At 43.8% G+C, this 26356-nt stretch overlaps 1 protein-coding gene across 1 annotated transcript; it reads left to right on the top strand.

Annotated features, from left to right (window-relative positions):
• The first annotated feature begins 2033 nt into the window (after positions 1 to 2033).
• Positions 2034 to 4817, top strand: LOC130877764 (C-C motif chemokine 3-like). The gene is made up of 3 exons (XM_057775326.1): positions 2034 to 2183; positions 2696 to 2807; positions 3020 to 4817. Exons 1-3 carry the CDS (start codon positions 2108 to 2110, stop codon positions 3108 to 3110), a joined length of 279 nt encoding a protein of 92 aa, XP_057631309.1. The 5' UTR covers positions 2034 to 2107; the 3' UTR covers positions 3111 to 4817.
• The last annotated feature ends 21539 nt before the right edge of the window (positions 4818 to 26356 follow it).

Genomic DNA, 26356 nt, shown 5'->3' with positions numbered 1-26356 from the left:
AAGAAAACACATAGTATGCATAATCCAGATTCTCTGTGTATTTTTCATCTTTACATGGCTTATTTTGTCTTTACTCTTTTTCTATGACTATGTGTACTGTTTTATATTATTTTTACTGTCTCTTTAAACACTTTGTTTCATTTTTTTAAATCTATTTCTTTTATAATGGTCTATACTCTTTTTCTTCTCTCTCCCAAGCCTAAGTACATTTATCCAACACTGTGACGAGAGGTCATTTTCATCTGAATCTGTCTTTATTGTGTATCTGTAATCATTTTCTGACAAGCAGCACTTTGTTATTTTTTTAAAATGCTAAGCAGATGTGGCTAAGACCTACTCTCTGCAGCCCTGCCTGTTTTTTCTACCCCATCAAACATGGTGGAGATATGTTTACCACCTCTGCAAGCCATGCTCACCACCCTAGTTCCAGGGACACAGTGGATCTATGTCACCATTAAACAACTAGTATCATGTTGCTCACAACCAGATTTAAGTTCAGGACCTCCTGAAAGAGCCATAGTTCATGCTGCCAGCATGGACTAGGAAGCTGGGATCCTAAAGAAGTCATACATTTTTTGCAGCTAAAATTAAGTCAGGAAGACTTCTCTGAAAGGAGCCATGCCTCTGCTTGCTGCTGACAAACAGAGTCTATCTGAAAAATTGCAGTTACCAAGAAGTTGTGCTTAACTCTGTTCTTTTGTGTCTAGAACTCCTTCCTAAGCTCTCTCAGTTTTTATGTGGATGTAGTTGCCCTATGTTGGGTAGCAATTTATTGGAGTACAAAAGAGTTTCACACTAACCTGTAATAGAGTATAACAAACTTTTATTGATTTAGGGGTAAACTCACAGAAAGAGTAGCAATCTGCAGTTCTCCGCATATGCTAGGAACTGGAACCAAATCCAGCAGCCAAGAGGCCCACGTACACTTAACATCTGCATGTAAGCAAGCCATTTTCCAATCCAAGTGAAAACACATGGTGAAAGACAATTTCCTGGTTTAGAAATTCATATGAAAAGTCTTAGAATTGTATAGACACTGAGGATTATATATGCCATCAACTGCCTTCATTCGAAAGAACTAAATTAATGACTAGAAGAAGAAATCCACACTGTTAGACTCTACATGTGCTAGGATGTGTTATCCAGACTCTAGCAGTAAGACATGGTCCGTATTTGTTTAAAACCAACGGGACATCATTCAAATTTTAAAACAAAAGTTTACATGGGTGACCGAGGACGCACTGCAGTAAGTGTTGTTATGCTGGAAATAGGAAGTGTCCAGTGCTGAAAGTGGCTGACATGGCAGTTTTCACTTCCTCTTCCAGCTCTCAGAAACTAAATCGTAGGTATGAACGCGGCTTCTAAGAATTGAGAGAGTGATGAGGGGGGTGGATGACTGATGGATTCCAGCGGAAACAGTAAATAGATAAAGAACATGGACTGTTAAGCAGGTCCTGATGAGATTGGACACAGTCAAGATGTATTGTTTTGGGAGACAGGGTCTCACATACCCATGGTTAGCCTCAAGCCAATGATGTAGCTGGGGATGACCATGAACTTCTGGTTCTGGTGCCTCCAGCTTGAGAGCGCTGGGATTACAGGCAGGTCTCCCCACTCCTGGTTTTCCTGGAATGTAGTTTCTAATGAAACTAGCGATTATGACACTTTTCTTTAGAATTGAAAGCAAATGGGAAGAAACTTGGATCCCTGATCCCTGGTGAAACCACCATTACCCTTGATCTTGACTTTTCTTTATGCCTCTTGCCACCAGCTTTAGGAATCACCAGAAGGAATGGAAATGGCCTGTGTGCTTTAAAGACTATAAGAATAAGTCACGAGTTGAGAGCTGGGACTAGATCTCGGGGATTCTATTCTTAGGGATCCTGAGCCCCATGTATTCACCGAGGGCCCTGGGTTGTGCAACATCCAACACGACACCATTACTGTGCTTAAAAATTTCCCTCCACACCCCCGGATTTCATTTCCCCTTCTGCTGGGACTGCCTATAAAAAGAAGGGGCATATGTCATCAGATGCCAGCAGTACACACGCGGCAGTGAAGACCGGTCTCTGCTGACAAGCCCCAGCTCCATCACCTGCTCTGCATCATGAAGGTCCCCACAGCTGCCCTTGCTGTCCTTCTCTGCACCATGGCTCTCTGTGACCAAGTCTTCTCAGCTCCATGTGAGTCCACATGGCTACAGCGCATGTCCCCACTCTGGTCTTGGGCAGACCACAGCAGTCTTTTCTGTGGTTTCAGAGTCTACAAGAGAGAAGAAACTGATCTTTCTCATTAAGATTTTTATTTTTCTCTCTGTAGGGTGAGGATGTCTAACCTCTTGTAGGTACCTGGGACTTGAAGTGAACAGGGGGAGTGGTGTCAATCACTTACCAGCCAGCCCTAGGATGCCTAACTCTGTCTCTGGGATGCCTTAGCCCATGCCCCAGGTGTCCTTTGCTAATTTCTTGTATCAGAGAAAGCTGTGGAAGGGACATGGGGTAACCCACAGAGAAAGAGGAAGCCCATAGTTCAGAGCAAGAAAGAGACCAGAAACAGAAACAAAGACAGATACAGAAGTCATTTCTAGTCCCAAATGCGGTCAGAGCCCTAGCCTTCCTTTCCCTGTCAAGAAAGTGTGTTGGCTGATTTTCCTGCTCAATGGTAACTTGAACACATTCTGACTTTCCCCCTTCAGATGATGCTGACACCCCAATCTCCTGCTGCTTCTCCTATAGCCGGCAGATTCACCGCAAATTCATTGCTGACTATTTTGAGACCAGCAACCTTTGCTCTCAGCCAGCTGTCATGTAAGTTCTGTTCTCCTGATTTCTCTGATATTGTGGGTTGTGGAAGAGAGTTAAAGAGGTTTCACAGCCTTGGGTGTGGGGAAGCACAAGAACCTCTAAAGAGGACCAGTGAGAGAGGCTTTCTAGAGCATCACTGATTATGGGTGGAATGGAGACTCCATAGAGGACTTCAGACTCTAGTTCTAGTTCTTGACCCTCATCTCTCTCCACAGTTTCATAACCAAGAGAAACCGGCAGGTCTGCGCTGACCCCAAAGAAACCTGGGTGCAAGAATACATCGCTGACCTGGAACTGAATGCCTGAGAGGCTTGGAGGCAGTGAGGTGTCCCAAGTCCACAAAAGTACACAGCTAAAGTACAGGTGACAGTCCAATAGTGAGATCCGTGGGAAGTATGTATACACTCCACATGGAGAACCCGACTGCAGAGCTTCAGGGACACTTGCCTTTTGGATAGTCACTGTCAGTTCTGTAGACATCTTGTGGAAGCATGACATTCCTCCCTTCCAAAATATCCCAGGAGTGGATAAATCGTTCATTGAGATAACCTGACTTTTCCTCTGCAGGTAACTGGATACCTTTTCCCACGCTGTGAAGTTCTGGTTTGAAAACATTCACTCAGCCAAACCTTTGTTCTAATAGTGTAATCTACATAAGTTAGTCCCCCACAATTACCCTTATTGACAAGGTTCATTGCCAAGAATGAAGCCCTAGGCAGGAGGAATTGAGCACAGAGACACTATGTCTGCTCTTGCTGATAAACAGGTCTGGGTGGCCCTGAATTCTCTAACAGCAGACTCAGGAAGGTGGAATCGATTGGCCTTTTGCTCTAACCCAACAAGCTACTCATATTCAGTATTTACCCTTCGTCTTGGTTTCATTGAACACAATAGCATAGCCAAGGACATTAACTGTGTGTGCCTTTACCACTAAAGATACAGGAGAAAGGCTTGAGTCCATACACCAGCCTCAGAAAGAAATCAGTTCTCACCTGGTGTTGCCAGGCACCCTGCTGGAGCCAGAAGTCTCCAGAGAGATTCCCTTTAACTCAGCCAGCTAGATGCTGTTGAGAATCAAACACCTTGCCTTCCTCCCAAGCCCATGAGTAGTTGCTGTGGTTACCAAAGCCTTATTCCCAGTCACCAGGGAAAGAAGCAGAAATGTTCGGAAAGCACAGTAGCAGTGCTGGGCTTTTCTACAATTATTAACCATAAACTTCCAGCTACACTTAAGAAATGTAGTTAGTGCACGAAAATGTCTCCTTAGAATTCTGTCATGATTTAAAGTGCCATTCTTAATCAATCCTCCCGATATCTACCGGGGAGTTTCATAGTCACGCCTCTCCCTCTGAGATGTAAGAAGAGGCCTTCCTGTATCTGTTTCTGTGAGTCTGTGAAAGGCGAGTTTGATACTATTGTAACTGCTTATCGAATTGTTAATTTGTCTGTATGATATAAAAAATGAAAGTCTTGTGGGGAATGATCCTTTTCCTTCCTCGCCCAAGGAATAAAGAAACCTGCAGAAGAAACGTGCTCGACTCTGTTTGTTCTGCCCCTCAGATCCCGTTGCCCAGCAAGTTTTCACTTGCTGTAGACATCGTTCTGGCCCCGGAGGGAGAGCTGAGGCTGGGACTCAGTAGCCCCTGTTAGTGAGGCAATCAGAAACCTATGAGCCCTGTGTGAAGCAGGGATCTAAGCCTCAAAACAGCCCAGCCACCTCCACAGCTCCATCTCCTGTAAACTGTTTGCTGCCAAGTAGCCACACATAGGGACTCTCAACTTGAATTCTAGTTTAATTTTGTAATTTATTTTATTGTCACACTTGTGTTTGTGACTCTTAGTTCTGAACGATCTCAGGGAACTTTCCAACACCCATTTCCCCCTTCCCTTGCTCACACTGTGTTTGGTGACAGTGGGAGTGGCTGTCACCAGCCTGTTCTAGGTAGATACAGTGACAAGGTCACATACTGACAAACAAACAATGGATGTTTTGTTTACACAGAGGAATAATAAATATGCTCTTATAAAAGTGACTGGAATTGAGTTTTATTTTTTTCTTTTTCTGGAAAATCAGAATTACAGATGAAGAGGAATAATAGCAAATAATAAAAAGTTGTAAAATAGAATCCCAGGGTGGAGGGAAGGTTCGAGACAGGGTTTGTCTATACCTTTGGGCCTGTCCTAGAACTAGCTCTTGTAGACCAAGCTGGTCTCGAACTCACAGAAATCTGCCTGCCTCTGCCTCCCAAGTGCTGGGATTAAAAGCATGCGCAACCACCGCCGGTTTAACCAAGCTTTTTTAAGAACAGTTTTGAGGATTGCTCCAAACTCGGTGTGTTTTATACCATGTCCATTTGATCTGGCTTTTTGTTGTTGTTGTTTTGAGTCAAGTCTCACTCTATAGTCCTGTCTAGCCCGAAGCTCAGAGATCTGAGTGCCTTTGCCTCCTCATTGCTGAGATTAAAGACACCACCATGCCACACATCCCTTCCCCTCCCAAAGCTTATGTATTAAAATATTAGTCCCCAGTACAGCAGTGTTCAGAGGTGACTGGCGATGAGGGGTCTGACCTTGTGAATTGTATTGAAGTCAAACTTTAATGGGTTTAGAGGGTTGGGTGGGATTTCTGTGGTAGCAGCAAGACCTATTTCTTCGTTTCTTCGCATGCCTCTGCCATGATGAGGCTTCACCATTTGGCTGAAAGTACCCTGGCCAACTTCAGAAACCATGAGGGGAAATAAACTTTTCTTCCTTTTAACTGAGGTTCTTGGGTGTGTTGTCAGGGCGATCGGGAGCAGACTAAAGCATCTGCCAGTGCAGCAGTGCACCTGAGACTGCACAATCAACCATCCCCACCTGACAGAAAGGGAAAGATGGGCTCAGAGAGCTTAAGCAACATGGCCAAAATCAGAACATAAATGATATAACCAAGTCACCACACTCAACTTTTACTTGCAGACTCTTCTATTCTACTGAGCTGTAGCAACCGCCCAGTCAATCTACCCCAGATCAAGCAGAGACAGAGGTCCAATAGAGAAGCACTCCTGGGGCTGGCAGGATAGAAGAGGTACCTGCCACCAAGCCTCACGGCATGGTTTAGCCCCAGGTCCTATGTGGTAGAGAGACAACCAACTTCTTCAAATAGTCCTCTGATCTCCACATGCACACAAAACAAACAAATGAAAAGTATTTTTTAAAAAGGAGAGGCTACCATTACTGAAGCCTCCTTGTCCCCAAGTTGGCAGGGTTGTAAGTGACACTGTTGTTCTCCTGAAGTTCCACCAGCAAAGGGGGAAGTAACTTAAGCCTCTTACTTCACCTGAAAAACTACCAGCCTCTGTTCTAATGAGGGAAGCTGACCTGAGAGCTTTGGGTCCTTTAAATATCTCATGGCTGTCCAGTGAGACACTAGTCCAGCTGCCCAAACTGTAGGAGACTCAGTTTACCTGCAGAAGCTGCCAGAGCTGTCAAGGTCACTGTGGAAATGCCCTGCATCAGCTCTAAGCGACATTACGTGGGTGTCTGTTTCACTCATCATCAGTCCAGAAAACCTGAGATCGCCCCAAAAGCTATGTTTGCCTCTAGCAGCCCAGCAGCTTCAGATGACACTGTCTACAGCTGTGCCTCTGTGCATCTTAAGGTGTCTTTAGTAGAAAGGGGAGAAGCATGTGTTCATGACAGCTGGAGTGGACAGGACCAGCACAACTTGGACTGGGGGGATTTAGCAAAAGGTTTGTGGTTAGCAAACAGGAGACTATCCATCTGCATGGCTGGTCAAACAAACAGCCCTCCTCGTACATCTAATCCAAGAGACCCCAAAATGTCCTGCAGCTAAGACCCAGTAAAGTCTCATCCAAGAGGTTTTATCCGTGACTTGCTGTCAATTATCACTGATAGAGTGGACTGAGTTGGTAAAACAAAGCACAGACAAGGGTAGGGATACCAGCTCTAGGCTCCTCCAGCAGCTACAATGGAGTCAAAGAGCTTCAGAGCATGTCTAGAAGCAGCACATTTAAACTGTGTCTTCAAACAACAGCAAAAGAGCAGAGAAGGTGAGAGACCACAGAGAACGGAGAGAGGCCTCAGAAAACCATGAGACTGCAAAAGCCAAGATCTGTGGTACAAGCTGACTGACAACGCTGTAAACATCAGTTCTAAGCTGGTGTTGGGTCAGACACTCAAGGCAGAGCCTTCCTGACACTGAGGGGCTCCCCTTGGCTCTCTGTTGCTTCCATTTGAATAGAACCAAAGAGCCCAAGGCAGACTGCCAAGACAATGGTGGTTCTCCAAAGGTGGTGCCGCCAAAGGTGAGCATCACCTGGGAACTAGAAACACAAGTTGTAAGCCTTTCCAACCTTTAGGCAGTCGGCCCATCAAGCCGTGATTTCAAGAGCCTCTGGGCCGTGATGGTGCACACTAAAACCACTGACTGGTCTTTTCCTATTCAGACATTCCAGACTTCAGCCAGGGCCATATTTCTCTATGGTAGAGTGCTCTGGCTTTCTCAGGGTGTTTGGTAGCTGTTTTGAGGAGGAAGCCAATCCAATCTAAGCCTGAGCTAATGAACCCTGTCAGGCACAAAGTGAACTGTGGCCCCAGGCAACCCAGATGCAGCTTCTGGTTTGGAATTTCTCCCATAGATGGGTTTCTAGGAAGACAGCCAGACCCTGACAGACTTACAGGAATCCATTTTTTGTTGGTGCTCAAGGAAGTGTTCTATTGTTGAGAAAAACAAAACAAAAGTTCAGGGTCTTTTAAATTTGTCTTGCTAACCAATTACTTGTGATGGGTTTTGCTGTTTGCTGAGGTTAATCAAGGTACATATATATCTACATAATTTCATATCAATCTAAAGTTGGAGAAAGAAAAGGAAGGGAATCTTCCCAAAGGAGGTGCAGGCCTCCCTTCTGGGGGAAGGATATAGAATAGTTTGAGGGGGAGGGGCTCTTTTTCATTTTCTTTGTTGGCATATGGAGGGCATTTGCATTTTGTACGTGATGTATTTATTTCTTCCGTTTTGCACTGTAGAGTAGAAAAGTTCAATCATTGTGGGCCCTTTATCTCGGAGGTGTTGAGTTGTGTACTTCCTATTGCCTCAGAAGAGACAATTGTCTAACTCTGAAACTAAAGGGACATTGCTACTCTTTCTGGTGTGGTAACCACTAGAAAATGGTGTTGCCCACTTTGGAACACACAGAGGGGCAGAGGTGGTCTGTCCCCAGCCCCACTCTCTTCCACTGGCAGATGGTGGAGGATGGGGAAGTGAGAGAGCTTAGAGCAGTGAATCTCTGGTAAGATGGCTCGTATTGGGGAACACAGGGGAGTCCTTTAGTAGTGAGCACACACTGGGATATACCTGTGGTTTCTAGCACCCTTCTTTTGTGGGAGCAACATCTACAAAAAATGATTCTACAAGAGTCATCAGATCCCCAGATCCTGGGTGGATGGGTCTTGCTTAAAATGAGTTATAATCTGCACCTTGGGTTTTTCAAATGTGTTACCCTAATGTAAGCTTTTCTCATGTCATCATGCCAGTCATAAAGGCTTCCTTACAAACACCAGAATTTTTCTTAGCCATTTCTATGTTGTAGATGATTGAAATTACATCCAATATTAAATTGATGCAAATGGCTGGAGATTAAACATGTGTATGGTCCATCCCCTGGGGTAGGGTTTTTCTAGGTAGGAAATAAATTCTTAGGTTCAAACTTCCTTGGTCAAAGGCTAAGAACATGAAATCCCATATCTGACAGGGCTTACTGCCATTTGGTTAGAGTATTTTGTGTGGGGGATGGGTTTGGGGGAGGCTCCTGGGGAATCTCTCTGGAAGGAACAGTTATTAAAAGGCTGTCTGTATTCTCATTGCTTGCTAGTTCAGCCCTTCACTGGTACTGCTGTAACCAGGTCGGGGTGAAATCATATGGGTTGCATTCTCCAAGAGTTAGGGCATCTTTGCTTATTCACAACTGTGTGGCTAGAGCAGCTGTAGAATATGAGAGAAGTTCTGTTCTGTGAGGGAAACTATGATTGCAGAACCCTAGTGAGAAGTAGCCCTCGAAGTGTGACCATGGGGATGACACCAACATTTCACCTCCTCGTCCTGTGGAAACCACTTCCCTGTAAACAGCCCAAGTCGAGCGAGCACCTGACCGATGTGTGCAGCCATTCTGAGCCCCGTGGTTACCCAAGACCCCTCTTGCATGTACAAGTCAACAGGACACTTCCTCTCTGTCACCTCCCCCCAGCTCCCAGCTCCCCCAGCCCAGGGTTTACCTACTAAGAGACTAGGATGCAAGTTGGCTCCAAGAAGGACGACGGCAAGTGAGTGTCCAGACCTCATCTCATCCTGCCTGTACTCTGAGGTCCTTGCTTACTTGCCTCCCATCTCTGTTCCTGGGCCTCCTCAGGCAAGTCTCCCTTCAACTGTGATTCATGTCCCTAGCTTGGGTAAGACCACATCGCCAAAATACTACAGACAAAAGTAGCCATGTTGTGAAACAACTTCCTAAGAGATTTTCAAAATGCCTTAGGCTCTAGGTTTTGGGTGGTTTCCTTTCCAAAAGACTTTAGCTTTCTATTTCCTATAACTCAGAAGAAGGGTTGAATCTTGTCCTGTTTGGGACAGTTGCTTCCCAGCTGCCATCTGAATAATAAGGTTCCTCAGCCCGTGTCACATGTGATCTGTAGGGTGAGTCTCTTAGACTGGAGTTCCTCAGAAGAGCTGGAACAAGAAGCTGGCTATCCATCCACTCAGCGGCACTCCCCACAGTGGGAGGTAGTGACCAGCTGCAAAGCAGAAAAGGAAATGAAAGGGGACAGATGATTAAAGAACAACCTCCAATTGCCTTCCAGTTCTCCCCAGTCCTCACCCTTGAGCGGCATTGTTCCGTCTACTTTCTTCTGGTTTTATTCCTGGTTTAAAAAAGTACACTATAAAAAAAATGGAAGTGATTCTTTTGTCTCAATGAACACTGCCTTGGGTCCCCCCCCCTTAGAGCTGACCCAGACCCTCAAGCATCTGTGGCTTTTTCTGTGACCACACATCGCCCGCCAGCTGGCTCCTAACAAGTTGGTAGGTGGCTGTTAGGAAAGTTCTAGGCAAGGCTGGGTAAAAACAGGTCTTCCTGTCCATCTCTGGGAGAGGCAGGAAATGTAAAGTCACTGGGAATAAGGGTAGGAGAGTCTGAAAGGCTCCCAGGGTGGCTGTGGGTGGGCTTAGGGGATCCTGACCTTTCAGGGTGCAGAGAAAGGCCAGGAGGGGTCTTCTGGCCTGGCCTGAGAGCAGCAGGGAGTCAGGGAGGAGCTGTCTCAGGCGGAGGAAGAAGTATCTGGCTTATGAGACAACCACTGCCACCAGTCAGGTCATTTTGGGAAGGTCTAGGGATGATAGGCTGGGGAGACAGTCCTGAGACATTGGAATGGCCGAGGAGGTGCAGAGAAAGGTGAAACCAGAAATTCCCTTGCCTATTCCTTAGTCCCCACGACTTCTTAGTCAAAACTGACAGGTCTGTCCCAACTCTATCTGGCACTGGTGTCAATCAAGGACACACAGAACTGGACGTCTGAGTCCTGGAAACAGGAAAAGTGCCAGCTGCATCTGTAGACGGGTTAGGGAGCAGAGACCCAAGGATGACCTGGTTCCCAAGAAACTGCACTCTGGATACTTAGCAAAGATTAATTTGTTTAGCCAAATTAACTAAAAATTTATCAGTGCACGTTAATTGTACAAAACTATGAACTTGACTGGGACATTTTCATCTGTGTGTGACATATTTTGATCATATACACACTCCCGTTACCTTCTATTCCCTGCCTCTTCCCTGATAGGGCCCATCTGCTTTCTTTTTGTCTTTCCCCTCCCATTACGTTCTGTATATAAAAGAAAACATGAGACCCTTGTTTCCAAAGGCTGGCTCTTTTCATTTATTGTGATGATCTTCAGTTCCATTTTCCTGCAAATGGCGTGACTTTGTTCTTTATGGAAGAATAATATTATGTATGTAAATATATACATATATATATATGCACCACATTTTCTTTCTTCTTTCTGTCTTCCTTCCTTTCTTTCTTTCTTTCTTTCTTTCTTCCTTTTTTGTGTGTGTGGGGGGTCAGTTCTGAGACAAGGTTTCTCTGGGTAGCCATGACTGTCCTGGAACTCACTCTACAGACCTGTCTGGCCTCTAAGTCAGAAATCCACCTGCCTCTGCCTCCTGAGTGCTGGGATTAAAGGTGTGGGTCACCATACCTGGCTAACATTTTCTTTATTCATTAGCTGTTGATATACACATAGGCTGATTACAAAACTCGGCTTTGTGAATAGTGTCGTGATAGACCTGGCTTTGAGGTGCCTCTGCTCTATGCTGACTTAGATACCTTTGAACTTATACCAAAGGCAGGGCAGCTGAATTGTGCAGTGGTTCCCTTCATTTTTGAAGAATCCCTGTATTGGTTTCCATCATGGCTCTACAGTTTCACCAGCACTATATCAGGGACTTGGCCTCTCCCTCCTCACCCATCTTTGTGGTTTCAGCCATCCTGACGGGGCCAAGATGGCGTCTCAGCGTCATCTTGTTTTGGAGTTCGCTGACAGCTAAAGATTGAACATCTTTTTCTGTATTTACTGCTACCGGTATTTGTTTTAAGAAGCATCTGTCCAGTTTATTTACTCATTCATTGGCTGAGTTATTTGGGAATTTTTTGGGTTAACTAATCTTACTTCCTTATTTATTCTGGATACTAATCCTCTGTTATACGAAGAACCCAGCAGAGATGTTTTATCCCATTCCGTGTAGCCTAGTTATTGCTACTACTAATTTTGTTGCCACTGCCTTGAGACAGATGTTCTGTGAGATCCAAAGAAGGATCTGCAACAGCTGTGGCATAAACTCATTCTGAACGAGTTTATTAAATATGTAATAAGCAAAGTGAAAGAACACATGGCAAGGAAGCAGATAGCAAGAGCAGAGAGCAAAATACTCGCTGCATCCAGCCAGCTGTCTCTACAGCTGGAGTACTCCAATGCAGGAAGCGCACAAAAGGTAGCGTCATCAGCATCATTGAACAGAAACAACTGGGGACCCCTTCCAAGCAGTCTTACTGTAGTTCCCCATCCAGAGCTCTGGGACCAGGCTGAGCCTCTGCCTTCCCTTTCCCTCACTAGGCACTTTTCCATTACGGGTTAAACAACAGCTACATTGTTAGAAATAGTTTACTTTGTAGCTGCTCTCAGTGACACAATGGTTTTAATCTGAGACAGCTTTGCTGTCTTCTTCCTGTTTGGGCAGGAGGTGGGGGCCAACCAAGACTCAGACAAAGGGTTGTGGAGGACACTTGACACAAGCCCTCTTAGCTGTCACAGAGGAGGGGGCAACCCTCCTTCCAGTCCAGCTTTTCAATGAGTTTAAACAGTATACAATCATCTGCCAATATAAAATACATTATAAAGGGTCTCATGTAGTCTAATTCAGTGGTTCTCAACCTTCCTAATGCTGTGACCCTTTAATACAGTCCTTCATGTTGGGGTGACTCCCAACCATGGAATTATTTTCATTGCTACCTCATAACTATAATTTTGATACTGTAATGACTGGCAATGTAAATATCTGTTTTCTGATGGTCTTAAGTGACCCCTGTGAAAGGGTCATTTGACCCCCCAAAGGGGTTGAGACCCACAGGTTGAGAAACACTGTTCTTGATTAACCTCAAACTTACTATAGAGTTTAGATCATCTTTGAGCTCCCAGTCTTCCTACCACTCCTCCCTAAATGCAGCACGGATCTGCATCTGCATGCCCAGGTTAGTCTAAGATCTTTGTAGAGCATGTCTGCATGTTCTAGCTACTTGCTGAAGAGATTCCTGTAACTGACTATGCCACCCCTCGCCTAGTCCTGCCAATAATAAAGTGGTTGACACCTATGCTGCATGTAGTTGAGTAATTGTTTGGCTTTTTTTTTCTAAGATCTTATTCCAAAGCCACCAACTAACACATTTATAACTTGTCAGTTACCATTTCCGACCCCAGAGGTGTGAGATAATGACTTTTTTTTTTGAATGACCCACTCCTAAGACTGATGATTCTATTGCCTTTGTTCTGCAAATTCAGCATCACTGGTAGGAAAAATGGGGGGGGGGGTAGCGGGGATGAATGGGAAAATCTGAAGGAGGAGTAGGCGATAGGAAATGGCCATAGTGCCTCTAGTTTCAGATTCATGAAACAAAAAATATTATTTTATAAAACAATGATTATCTTATAAAATACTGTACATCTAGTCTATGATGTTTCTATACCAGATAAAGTCAATCTTTTAAAATTGTTAATCTCACGTGTATGGGTGCTTTGCCCGCATGTGTGTGCATGGCTAGATAGTGTACTGTGCTGGCACAAGCTTGGTGCCTGTGAAGGCCAGAAGAACCAAACCCAGGTCCTCAAAATTCGAGAGCCAGTGCTCTTACCCACAGAGAAGTCCTGACAAATTCAACCTTGATCTTATGAACTTGAGTTTTCTTTTCTTTTCTTCTAGATTCACATTTCTAAGAATCCTGCAGCTTTGCTTGGTTCATTGCTACATGCCTGTAATCCCAGCACTTGAGAGGCTGAGACAGGAGGATCTTATATTTAAGACTAGCTTGGACCGTGTAGCAAAATCTTCTCTCAAAAAGGAGAAAAAGTTTCATTCCGTTTTTAAATTCTATCAATTCCATGAATGACTAAGTATAGAACTGATGGAAATCTAAACGCTGTCTAAGAAGTTAAAATAATTTGTCCAGGATCCATGACCGTGTAGCTCATTAATAACATAACTAACATGTTATACTTAAGATGCTTGGCTGCAACTTTCAGAATCACATAAAATACTGGATTTATGTTTTAAATATCAGTATCATTTAAAATACTGAATTTTAAACAGAATTTCTTAAGTTTGGATCTAGGATTTTTTTCCCCCAGTTCCCTAAGTGATTTACATGTAGACCAAAGACCAAAAACTACTGGCTTAATCACTCAAGTGTTATGATCACGGCACGAGTGGGACCCTAGCAGGTCCCTTGGAGGGTGAGGACCACAGGCAGGAAACAAATATGCCAAACAGACAGAGCTTGAGAGTGGAGTTTATTGATAGAAGGATAAAGGGGAGGAGAGAGAGCGAAAAAGAGGAAGCAGGGAGGCAGAGAAAATGGCAGAAAGAAAGAAGAGTGGGAGTAGATGGGGCTTGTCTCTTAAAGGGACAGGGTATTGTCCGCCATGAACGCAGGTGTGAAGCAGGGCATAGGGCATGACACACTGTGCCAGGTTCCCAAGGGCCAGGGCCAAGGTGAGCCTGGACACTAACACTCAGGATTTAACTATTTTTTTTAAATAAAAAACCAAACAAGGTACTTCTGGAAATGGGTATGCTTTACAATATTATTCTCCTAAAATCCATGTTCTACAAAAATCAGTGGTTTGCATTAAAGAAAAGACAAATGGCCAATCTATGTATTAGTCGGCTTTCTATTGCTGTGACTAAATACACAAGATAATCAACTTTAAAAGAAAGAAAGTTTTATTTTGAACTAATTGAGAGATTTCAGTTGCTGGCTATTCAGTCCTATAGTTCTGGACCTGTGGCAGCATGGTATATCATGGTGGGAACACATATCAAAATATACTGACTACTCATATTTTTACCTCAGGAAGCAAAGATGGACTAGGACTGCAATTCCTTAGCCACTTCCCCATAGCATAACAGGCTGGTGACTAGTCTTCATTTGGGGGAAATTCAGTCAACCTATTGTAATACACAAAAATACTGCTTTTGTTGCAGTCAAATTTTCTATTAAACCAGTTGCCTAGATTAGAGCTCACCAACACTGGTCCTCAGAAGAAATCCAGCATATTGTATATTTGTAAATATAATATTTTATTGAAATAGGATCATGCCTATTCATTCAGTGTTGTGTTTACTTCCTCACTAGCAAGACAGAAATGAACAGCTGTGACAGAAACTACGTGGATGCAAAGTTAAAAATATTTACAGGTAAAGTTTGAGGACGTAAGACCTATATTGTGTTTTTAAGTAGAAGAAAATCAGACAGAGCCAAGATCATTTTTATAAAATGCAAAAAGGGCAAAGTCAAGAATATTTCATGAAGTATCCATATGCAACAAGAATACTAAACTGACATTCTATAATAATCAGGGGGAAAGGGAAAGGGAAGTAAATGATTCTACTAGCATGTGAGTTCACATTGGTTGGGTCCCTTTCCCTGGTAAAACTTTTTTTTTTTTTTGGTTTTTCGAGACCGGGTTTCTCTGTAGCTTTGGTGCCCGTCCAGGCTGGCCTCGAACTCCCAGAGATCCGCCTGCTTCTGCCTCCCAAGTGCTGGGATTAAAGACGTGCGCCACCACCGCCCGGCCCTGGTAAAACTTTTTAGTGAGTAAATAGAAAAGGCTACTCAGGAGGCTGGAAGACTGTTGAGTGACTGCCCGGGGAGATGAAGAATTAACATCTGTTTCATCCAAAAAAGGTTCTCACAGAGAAAAAACAAAGGGCAACTCTTCATGCTATACAAGTTACTTTCCTCATTGCTGTAACAAGAAGCCAGATGAGGGAGGAAGGGTGTGTCTTGGCTGACGGTTTGAGGAGACACAGTCCATCACAGCGGGGAAGGCATGGGGACAGGAGTCGAAGGTGAGTGACCATATGGCAGCTGCAGTCTGGAAGCAGAGACTGATACCAGCTCTCAGTCAAGCTTCTCCTTTCGGTGCAGTTCAGGGTCCCAAACACATGCAGGGTGGGTCTTCCTGCCTCCATTAACCTAATGTAGAGAATTCCTCACAGAAATGCCCAGAACCTTGTCTCTTCAGTGATTCTGGATCCTGCCAAGTTAACAATCAGTGTTAGCCATTGTATAAATTCCTCTGGATAAGTAAAATGAGTTTCTAGGGGGTTCTTACAGAGCAGTGGAAAACTTGAAATGGCAGTATTTTCCTGAAGTCACCAGCCACCCTACCTACCTAGCTCTTAGTTTCAATGGCTGTGACTTTGCAGCAGGGTTGGTGCGAGCCTAGGTTCAGAGCTTTGAGCTAGCGTTAAAGCTGCAGAGGTGACGACAGGCTGAGACAAAGCAGACTCTAGCGGTGACGTGTCTCAGTGTGCTCTCTCCCTATCCTTACGGGGTACTTTGCTGACCTCAGCAGACACTGTCTGGCTGTGGGAGGCTTGCTTCAGTCTGGCATGTAGTTCAGCGACATGGAAGCTTGTTGAAGATGGAGCTTACCCTGGCTAATATTTGGGGGTTCATCTCACTACCAGGAAGCTCACGTGACCAGTTATGGCCAACCCATGAACTGGAAGCCTAAGGGAAATGTGTCACTTCTGAACCAACACAGTTAAGTCAGTGCGCCTTTCAAGTCCTTCCCCTCACAGAGTCTACAGGTGAAGACAGAGCATCCTGAAGGCCCGAGTCACCACTGGGAGGAGAGCTGCTATGAGCAGGGGGTCACACAGAGTAGTCCTTGGTCCCACGGTAGCAGCATCGCCCGAGTGCTCACTAGAAAGATAGAAGCTTGAGCCATGTCCCCAACCTGTGGACTCGGGGAATCCTGGGAGAATTCTGGGACTCTTTTGAAACAAACCCTAAAGAGGATTCTGGTGTAGCTAAATATTGAAAACCAATTACCTAACCCATATAGATCATGCGTGAACAGGAAACTTGTATATATAACAAAAACCTGTTGGGCTCTGCTACCTGGGCTAGCCTAACCTCCCCTGACCCTTGTAGAGTAGACTATAGGGCGCTTAATTTTCTCCTATCGTTGGCTCCGCCTGAGCATCTCTGGCTTATTCATCACTTTCTGGTCACAAGCAGTCAAAACTTCCCTTCCAATTAACATTTTCATTCTCAAAATTTATTTAAATTTACTACTACTACTATTATTATTGTTATCATTGTCATCATCATTTTGTGTGATACACATGCATGGGCGTGCGCATGCCAAGTCGCATGTGTGGAGATGAGAGGACAACCTTGTGGAAGGATTCCAGGGATCAGATTCAGGTTGCCCTCTGATTTGAATGCTAATCTCCTCTAGAAACACCTCCCAGACGAACTGGGATAATAATGTTTTATGTGCGTAATAACTTAGCTCTATAAAGGTGACACCATAGACCTAACCATCACAACGAACAATTGTGGTCTTTGTGAAGGTGCAGCTGGTGTACAACAGTCAGGGAACAACCACATCAGCCTGCCCTGCCCGTGACACTGTTCCACCAGCCAGGGGTAATGTGGGGATAGAATTCACTAATAAGGAGAAACTAGAGGATAGTCAGGTCTCAGGGAGGCTCCCAAGCCTGCTGGAGGCATACACTGTGTATGGAGCTGTGTCTCTCATTGGCCATGCAGCAGAATTAACAAAGCCCACAGGTCTCAGGCACTGAAGCTCCCAAGAGACTGCCCTGACTTGCCTCTGACTCAGTCCATATTGTAAACCTCTTGTGGTTCTCGGTGTTGATTCCCTTTAATATCCCTGGGGGAGACCTAAATTTCCTGGTCCAGGTACAAATGAAGTTTGTGACTTTGGGAGTAAGTGCCAGCATTGGACTTGAGGGAAGGTCCTGGCTAACTTGAATGTGAGCCCGACTTTGAAATTAGCTAAGTTAAGCCAACCCTTTGGGCAGGTGTCTGCATCAAGAAACAGGTGCTTGAATAAGAGGTATTCACTCCAAAGAGGGTAGCTGGGGACAGTGCAGAAAGACCCAGAAATATTCAAATTCTGAACAAAACTCAATTTCTATATATTCTGAATATTCATGAGGCATATATATACATATGTATGTGTATATATATATATACATATATTATCCTCAGAGTTTTCATTCTGTATTTTCGTTTGCCACCTGAGCCTCACCACAGAGACGACTATGGAAAATATTCTCCTAGGAAACAAAGTGCACTGCAGGGGCTATTGCTATGCCTCTGGGGCAACGACCAGCAAGCATCTTCCCTTCCGCAGGTGGTTTGCTAGGTTGCCACTAATATTAGCAAGCACTGGACACAGAACCCCGCACCTCACAAGTTCTCAACAAACGTCAGCTGTTGTTCATCCATGTGCAGGTCTTTGGCCAGGTCTGAACACCCAGGAGCCTCCCTGATGGGCCTTAGGGAACCATAGAGCCCCTCTCAGCTCCCCCTCCCAGCATCCTGGTCATATGATAGCCAGTCACAATCTCTGTGGGATCTTCCGTGAGCTCATCAAGAAGCAGCAGGCAGGTGTGTTAGGGATGTTTTCTGTGAGAGACAGAACAAGAAAACCTAAGGAGCCATGCAGAGGAAGAGATCAGCTAGCCACTCTGTACCCTCGCCTTGAGGAATGAGTAGAAGTGTGTGCCAACAGTACTTACGGTGAGGACAAGGGGAGCTGACATCTATTGCATGGCATTTTAATTAGATTTATCTATTTTACTTTCTTTGTGTGTTTCTTGTTTTTTGGTTTGAAACTCGACATCTCTCTATAGAGAATTTCGTTTTTTGATCAAATTTCTTCTGCTTCTCATTGAGAAATGCCTGAATCTCATAGGAAAGTCAAGGACCTGCCAGATTGCTAGGAGCTAGTTGAACCCAATGTTTCTTGTCAAAATCTGTTGGATTTCCATTTCCCATTTAGAAACTAGGACGTTCACTCCCTGTGGCTCCCAGAACAGAATAGAATTGCTAAAACCTTCTCAAAGGAGAATTCTCTGGGAAGTGATCTAGAAGTCCCTGGGGTTCCCTCCCCACTTGGAGGGTGTCAAGCATATAGTTGGGCATTGTGGTCCCAGCCGTAGCCAGACACAGACATGAAGGACGGTCTCATAGGTGGCAGCACAGGTGAGAAAGAAGAGGGTTTCAGTGAAGAACATGCCTCCTGAGTCTAAGACATCAACTCTCTTTATAGGCACCCCGGGATTTGGAAGGTGAAACACCAGGGAGATCAAGAGGGACTTTTAACCATGTTACTGCCAACTGCACTGCATGGACCAGGAGAGGTTCGGGTCACCGCAAAGTCTCGGGCAGTCTGTAAGCCTGGTTCAGCAGATTACTCACTGGGGAAACGGTTTCCACAAAGAGGAGGTGTGATGTTGGGTTGCTGGGTAGCTGGGGACTTCTCGTCAGAGCAGATCTGCATACCAAGTTCTTTCCACAGAGCCTCCTGGCAGCCTCTCCAGTTATCCCAGCTGTGCTATGTGCCACAGAGGCTAATGCCACCGAGTCCTGAAAAGCACAACCCAAGCCAAGATCATGCCTTGCGTGGAGATAGCAGAACTAGGGAAGCCACAGCTGAAGGTGAAGCAAGGTTGTGGGTGGCAAGGGGTATGGTATGTCATGTCTGTAATCCTGGCACTTGGGAGGTGGAAGCAAGAGGGCTGCATGAATTCATGGCCAGCATGTGCTACCAAGTGAGTCTAGGCCAGTCTGGTATATGTATATGTGTGTGTACATATATATGTATATGTATTTAGAGAGACCTTTTCCGAAAGAAATAAGTGTGCCCCGTATCTAATGCAGGTTCATATTATAATTCAGAGTCAAAACCCACAACAACTTATAATAAGAAACTGACTGCTTTGATGAGTTAGGCAGTTATTTAAAGGCTGAGTTTATCACTTCTTTTCTTGCGTTGAGACAGAGTCTTGCTCTGTAGCTCAAGCTGGCTTCACACTTTCCCAAACATGCCATCCTCCTGTCTGTGCCCCTGGAATGCTGGGGTTATAAGCTGAGTTCATTGTTCTTATGGCTTTAGCCTGGCTCCCTTACTGGTCAACATATTTTTTTCCTTAGAAGCATCCAAGTTATGTGACCTCACAATGCTTCTCGCCCAGGATGTGGTGAAAATGTTACTTCTGTCGCCCAGGTCATGATGTCATCACCACGTACATCAGCCTCTGTGGTGAGGGAGGCATTATCCCAGCACGGGTCAGAGTTTGGCTCTGTGGAGGGAGTATTCATCTGTAGATCCGCTGTGTACTTACTGCTATCAGCCAACATCCCACCTCCTCGCGCTGTGGTAGGCCTTGAAAAGTGAGCAGCTCAGCTCCTCTTGTTCATCCTGACCACGTGGTCCTCCCCTATCCCAGAGTGTGCAGCACTAGGTAATCCTCTGGTTAATCCTAGCTTTTGACTCCTCCTAGTCCATAGTTGACTAGGGAATATGGCTGGAGCCCCAGGAGGGTGCAGTCTGTATTGAGAGCCTCACCTTGGCTCTACCCACAATCCTCTGCAGGCTGGACTTCACACAGCTGTTTCTGTTGACAGCCTCCTCGCTGCAGCCTTTAGCTTGGCCCAGTGGTTCTCAACCTTCCTCATGCTGTGACCCTTTAACGCTGTGACGCTTTAACACAGCTCCTCATGCTGCGGTGACCCCCAGCCACGGAACTATCTTGTTGCTATTGCATAACTTTAATTTTGCTAGGTAGGGGTCATAATGTAAATATCTAAATGCAACCCCTGTGGGCTCTCAGCCCACAGGTGGAAAACCACTGGCTTAGTCTCATCCTGCTCTTGAAGCTCTCTTAAGCTTGGTCTTCACTTTAAAGTTGTTTCTTATTTTGAACCATATGTAATCAGGATATATTGTATTAAAATAACTTATTTTCAGTAAAAGAATAAAATCTTAAAAAAGAAAAGAAACCCCTTTGTTGGCACTGCTGTGGCAATGGTGGTAGAGGCAGCTGTGTGTGCATTACATTGAAATGTGGAAACCCCACTGAGAAACACCCTCTCTACAATCTTCTACACTCCCGGCTGGTGATGTGCAGGGACCCAGAGGGTCAGAAAGACTATGAGATGGCGAGGGAAAATGTCTCTGTAGGGATTATCTTTGCCCTGTCAGCTACAGCCTGGATATAAAATGGTAATGTAAGAAGATAGAGAGGTGTGGAGTACGCAATACACACGCCTGCAGCAAAAGATCAAGAGAGACGCTTTATAAGCAGACCACGGTTCCCCACTGCAAGCTCAAATGCACCTCACGACAAGGAAGAAAGCCGCTGGGCACTTTGAAAGATCATCACCATAATCACAATTTATCAAGAGCTCTGTATTTTTTGGTACCAACTACCTACTAGGAATTCGTGCTAATCCTCCACTAAATACTATTTGGTTCATTGCACAGGTATGAAAAACAAAGCTAAGGAAAGATAATATATTTACCTAGGCTTACCCAGTCGTGGGTGCTCGAGTGTGAGAGTGGCACCCAACATAGTGGCTTCCGAGTCACCTTTGTCATGGACTCTGTGACCCTTAATAAACTTGAGAATCCGCATTTATAACACCATATCTTGATTTGTTTTGTGAATTAAGTGAGTTGATGCTTAGCAACTCTTTAGAACACACAAAAGAATCTTGTCTTCATTTCTCCTTCATGTAGTACGAATACTTAGGTGGGAACAAGTCTGCGTGCTATTCTTCAGGCTTAGCGAGAAAAGCAATCTCTTGCTGCCGTATTAATATTTGTTATAGTTCAGGTATTAAAAATATCTTAAATATTCCTATCAGAGGCATCTCATTCAGCTTGATAACAGCAGAAGAAGTCAGAGTCAACCCTTCCAGCCTTCATTCTCAACAGGTAATTCTCAAGTCACCTATTTTCCGAAACACCTACATCTCTAATTCTCTCCTCTGCTTCATCCCTGACATGTCTAGTGTAGTCCAGCCAGCATCACCTCTCATCTGCATCCAGACAGAGCTTCCAGCTACATGAGGCTCTTTCTCCAGTTCTTTCCCTGGAGATAATTCTGGGTTTGAAACACTTCAGTTGTATGTCTTTGCTTTTAGGAGAGAAACAAATTATTTATTCTGCTCTCCAATGTCTAGTGCAGCACAGCCTTTGCCCTTCCTTCCATCTCCTCTGCCCCGTTTTCCAACTTTCCAACCAACTCAGATTTAGTTCCTAAATTCATTAGCTTCTTCTTGTGATCCCCCCAGTGAGCTGCTTCCTGGTGAAAGGTAATGACTTCCGTCCATCAAAATAATGATATCCATATGGACATTTTAAAAGTATCAAGATTGCTTTTAAGCTATTTATAAGGTGAACAGTAGGCTGGTATAACCAGTTAGGTGAAGAATTCAGACACAGCTTTATACAAAGAAAAATCCACAGGAATCCACTAAAAATTACTAGTCCTAATAAATGGATCCACCAAGGTTACAGGATTCTAGACTTTTGCATATTCAAAAAGTCAAACATATTTCCACATAATACCAACAAAAGTTCCAATGTGAAATTGAGTGTTGTTTATAATAACATCAAATTGAATAAAATACATATGAAAAAGGAGAACCAAGAGGGTGGCTGATACATGTGGCACAAAAGCAGAAGTGAGAACTCCTTGAAGGGTGGAGGAGAAGCAGCCAGAGGAGAAGCAGAGGACACAGGAGAGGACAGCAGGAGAGGGAAATGGCTCTGAACAAGTCATAATGCATACGCACGAAGATGCTATACCTAAGTCCACTACTCTGTATGCTGACTCTAAAATTAATTTTAAAATGAAGTACAAGATTCGGATACTGAAAAGTAAAAAAGAAATGGAAAGAAATTAAAGTTAAGTAAATATAATGATAGCCCATATTCATGAACTTGAAGACAATCTTATTAAAATGATGGAGTTCCGGGGCTGGAGAGATGGCTCAGTGGTTAAGAGCATTGCCTGCTCTTCCAAAGGTCCTGAGTTCAATTGCCAGCAACCACATGGTGGCTCACAACCATCTGTAAAGAGGTCTGGCGCCCTCTTCTGGCCTTCAGGCATACACACAGACAGAATATTGTATACATAATAAATAAATAAATATTTTTTTAAAAAAAATGATGGAGTTCCTATGCAATTACTATAAAAATCCTAGCTTCCTCCTGTCCCCAGAAATTGACACACTCAGCATAATCTGTGGGGAGACAGACAGACCCAAGACTTTCTCAGAGGCTCCAATGAAAGACGACAAGGGAATTTTGGTTCTGGGTCCTTGTCTAGGAACATACTCAGCTTGCAGTTTCACAAAGAAAACAATTGTCTTTCTTTGGTTAGGATCTCTTTTCAGATTCCTTATGCTTCCTTGACTGGTACGACTCTCCCCATACATCGTATTTTGTCTTTTATCTCCTAACCATTTATATCTCAGTGTGAGCCAGGGGGCCAGAATCTCTTGAATATTCTATATGGAATTTTGTATTTACAGTATGAACTCTTTTATCTGGACTGTTAGGACAATCAATTGATCTCTTATTCAAAGTGGAGAAATGTAAAGGATGTCGCATTTAGGGCTGGAGAGGTGGCTCAGCTGTTCTGAGCACCTGCTCTTGCTGAGTTCTCATGGCCATCTGTAACTCCAACTACCAGGGGTATGATGCCCCCTTCTGGCCTCTGCAGACACTTCAAGCGTGTGGTGCACATGTATCCATGCAGACAAACACACATACACACACACAAATACATACTTTAAAAAATGTTACATTCATATCTGTTTTGCACAAGTAAGAGTTCCCTGTGTTGATTTTTACATAAACCACAATGACAAAGTGAAGTCTGTCCACCTTTCAGTTTGCGTTGTTTCAAAGTTCTATGAGAACACTAATATCCTAAGGCGTAGGCATGTAAATTCCAGGCCAGGCTGGGTTATGTAGATGGTTTAAGGAACCCGCCTATAGATAGATAGATAGATAGATAGATAGATAGATAGATAGATAGATGATAGGTAGATAGATAGATGATAGATAGATAGATAGATAGATAGATAGATAGATAGATAGATAGATAAAAAGAATAGAAAACTCCTGTTCAACTCCTGAATCATAGGACAAGAACCCTAAGACACTTGTGAAATACCTTGATGGCAAAATCCCAGGTTTTCATTTCACCTTTTAGGTCCTGCCATCTCTGCCGCACACTGAATATAATAGCAGTTATTTCCATAGTTCTGTTGTGTTGAACTATTCTAAATCATTCAAGTGTTCAGCTTCATTCCCATAGAAACATTAATTTTCCTGAACTAACATTTTATGTCTTCATATAAAATGCGCTGTGTCGATATACAATTAAATTCTAAGAACAAGAGATGTGCATACCTTAGAGCTAGGCCCATCTCACCCCAGGGAAGGAGCCAGCTTGATTGCTGGGAGCGCATTTCTATTTCCCAGCCCATGTATAGATCTCATGAACTTAATACTTTTATAAGGAAAAAATAAACAAATAAAAGGCACATAAAGTACAATCCCAATCTTAAAAGTTAATTTTAGAGACAACAAATAAAATTATGTTTCAGTAAATATTGTTAGAAGTAGTGTAACATAATGCAAAAAGATAAAATTTGTTCATGTTCATTAAAAGCATGCAGTCATAAAATCACTATTGTGCTTTTTAATTTTCCAATTCCCATCATAACTAGACAGAATGTTAGACTGCGAACTGATTACCCCAGTTGAATGCCTCTATGCGTGCTGCGAGCACATGCCGTTCTATCGGTGGAGTTTTCCTTGCAGATTGGTTTCCTCCTTGCTCATTTGGCCTGTCTGCCGGCGGCTGGGATAGCTCACCTCAGGGCTGAGGATAGCGTACACTTAGGCTGTTTGGCATTCTAATTTAGTGACATCCATACCAGAGAACTTCTGAAGGAACGCTGAGTACAATGGAAAGGGTATCTGGTTTTAGTCAGTGTGAAATGGCCATGCTAAGGCAGTTTCAGCTCAGAAGATGCATTTAATTTTTTTTTCCAAAATAAAGTCCTAGAAAACTAGATTCCAATCCATTTCCAAACCTCCGTCAGTTTCAGAGATTATTTTACACAACTATGGTTAAGTTTAGAGGATCTTTCCTGTAAAAAAGGGTTTCCAGTTTTAATATTTTTAGATTACACTTGACAAGCTAATATAAGATTAATCTCATATAGTTGCAATTGACAAACTAGCCTTAGATTCTCACCATACTCAACTTGGCTTCTTGGAGCATGACTAGGTAATGATTGGCCTGATAGGCACTTACTTGCAAGGCGAGGGTTTGCTATTCAGGGACTAGAGTGATATTCCTGCCCGATGGCTATGCACACTTTCACAAATATTATTTTTATTTTATATGTATTGGTATTTTTGCCTGCATGTGCATCTCTGTGAGGGTGTTGGATCATCTGGGACTGGAATTGTAGACAGCTTTGAGCTACCATGTGGGTGATGGAAATTGAACCTGCGTCCTCTGGAAAAGCAACCAGTGTTCCTAACCACTGAGTCATCTGTCCAGCCCCAGGCTGTGCACACTTGTGAATGCCCACTCTGCATTTATGCGCTGGCTTCATCTGGTAACAGTTCGCAGGACTGACTCCCATCTGTGGCCCACACTTAGGATAGCCCTGCTCTCAGTTGGAGTCATCCTCGTTTCTCTCTAGCCAGTAAAGTATATTGGCTAATCTGGCAGCATGGGTAGACAGAGGCTGGCTCAGAGACCCACTCCTGAGAAAAGTCACTGCCTCCCCAGAAGGTTCAGATCTTTCATGAGATTCTCTGACTTAACAAAGATTAGGGCCGGAGCACTCGCCCTTCCTGATTTTGCAACTTACCACAAAACTACAGCAATGGAGATGGTGTGGTTGAGACATAAGGACCAAGATTTTGACCAATGGAACAGAATTAAGAGTCTAGAAACCCTCACACTTATAGCACATTTTCCCTCTATAGCACATATATTTTAAACAAGTATGCAAGCCAAGCCAGGGGTGTGGGGAAAGAGGAGAATCCCTTGAGCAAATGTTGTTGGACATTTGGATATTCATATACAAAAGAAAAATAACTCAATGTAGAATCCATACACACACTTTTACTAGTCATCAGGAAAGATGAAATAAATTTACAGACTGATCCAGATTTGTTCTTTCCAGATGGAACTTTCTTACCTTTCTACCTCAGTGTAAGTTTCTCCCATTTACAGGTTTCTAACATAATTCTAAGACAATGAAAGGGGCAAATTTTCTTCACAGAACAAGAAAAACCAAAGGGAAATCCGAGGACACACATTGGTCTTTTCTGGGGAGGGTGGGGCTCCCTTCAAAGTCTTTCACATTTTTTCTCAACTCTCCTTTTGGGGGTGGGCTCTCTCTTACTCTGACCCTAACTTACTTCCACTCTGCAGCTCTTAGGTTAAAAGGTGGGTCCCAGGAGAAGTCTTCCCTGCCCCTGAAATCCACTTTAGGGTTTTCTGGTATCCTCTCGCAAAGCACCCTGGGCTTTTCCTTCCAGCCACTCAACACAGTTTGTGATTTAAGTGTTTCGCATAACCATTGCTTTGCCATCTAACTTTCATGAGAATGTATATCCTTTTCATCCACCACTAGATTCTAATTTTCTAGTTCTGGTCTCAATAACCATGAGCCAGTTTTAATCAACCATTCAATCCATTCACTAATCAGTAAGCCAAACGGCAATAAATACTATCTCAACATTTTATTCTGAATTATGATTTGGAAGGAAAAAATGAGCTTTTTGTTTGGATTTCATTTTTTAAGTTTTGCCTTGTTTAATATCCAAGCAGTAATGTGTATACTTTTCATAAAGACTT

The sequence above is a fragment of the Chionomys nivalis genome, chromosome 7, assembly GCF_950005125.1.
Source record: "Chionomys nivalis chromosome 7, mChiNiv1.1, whole genome shotgun sequence".
Classification (NCBI taxonomy): Eukaryota; Metazoa; Chordata; class Mammalia; order Rodentia; family Cricetidae; genus Chionomys; species Chionomys nivalis.
The sequence above is the reverse complement of the archived record's forward strand: the minus strand, read 5'-3'. Positions and strand labels throughout refer to the sequence as shown.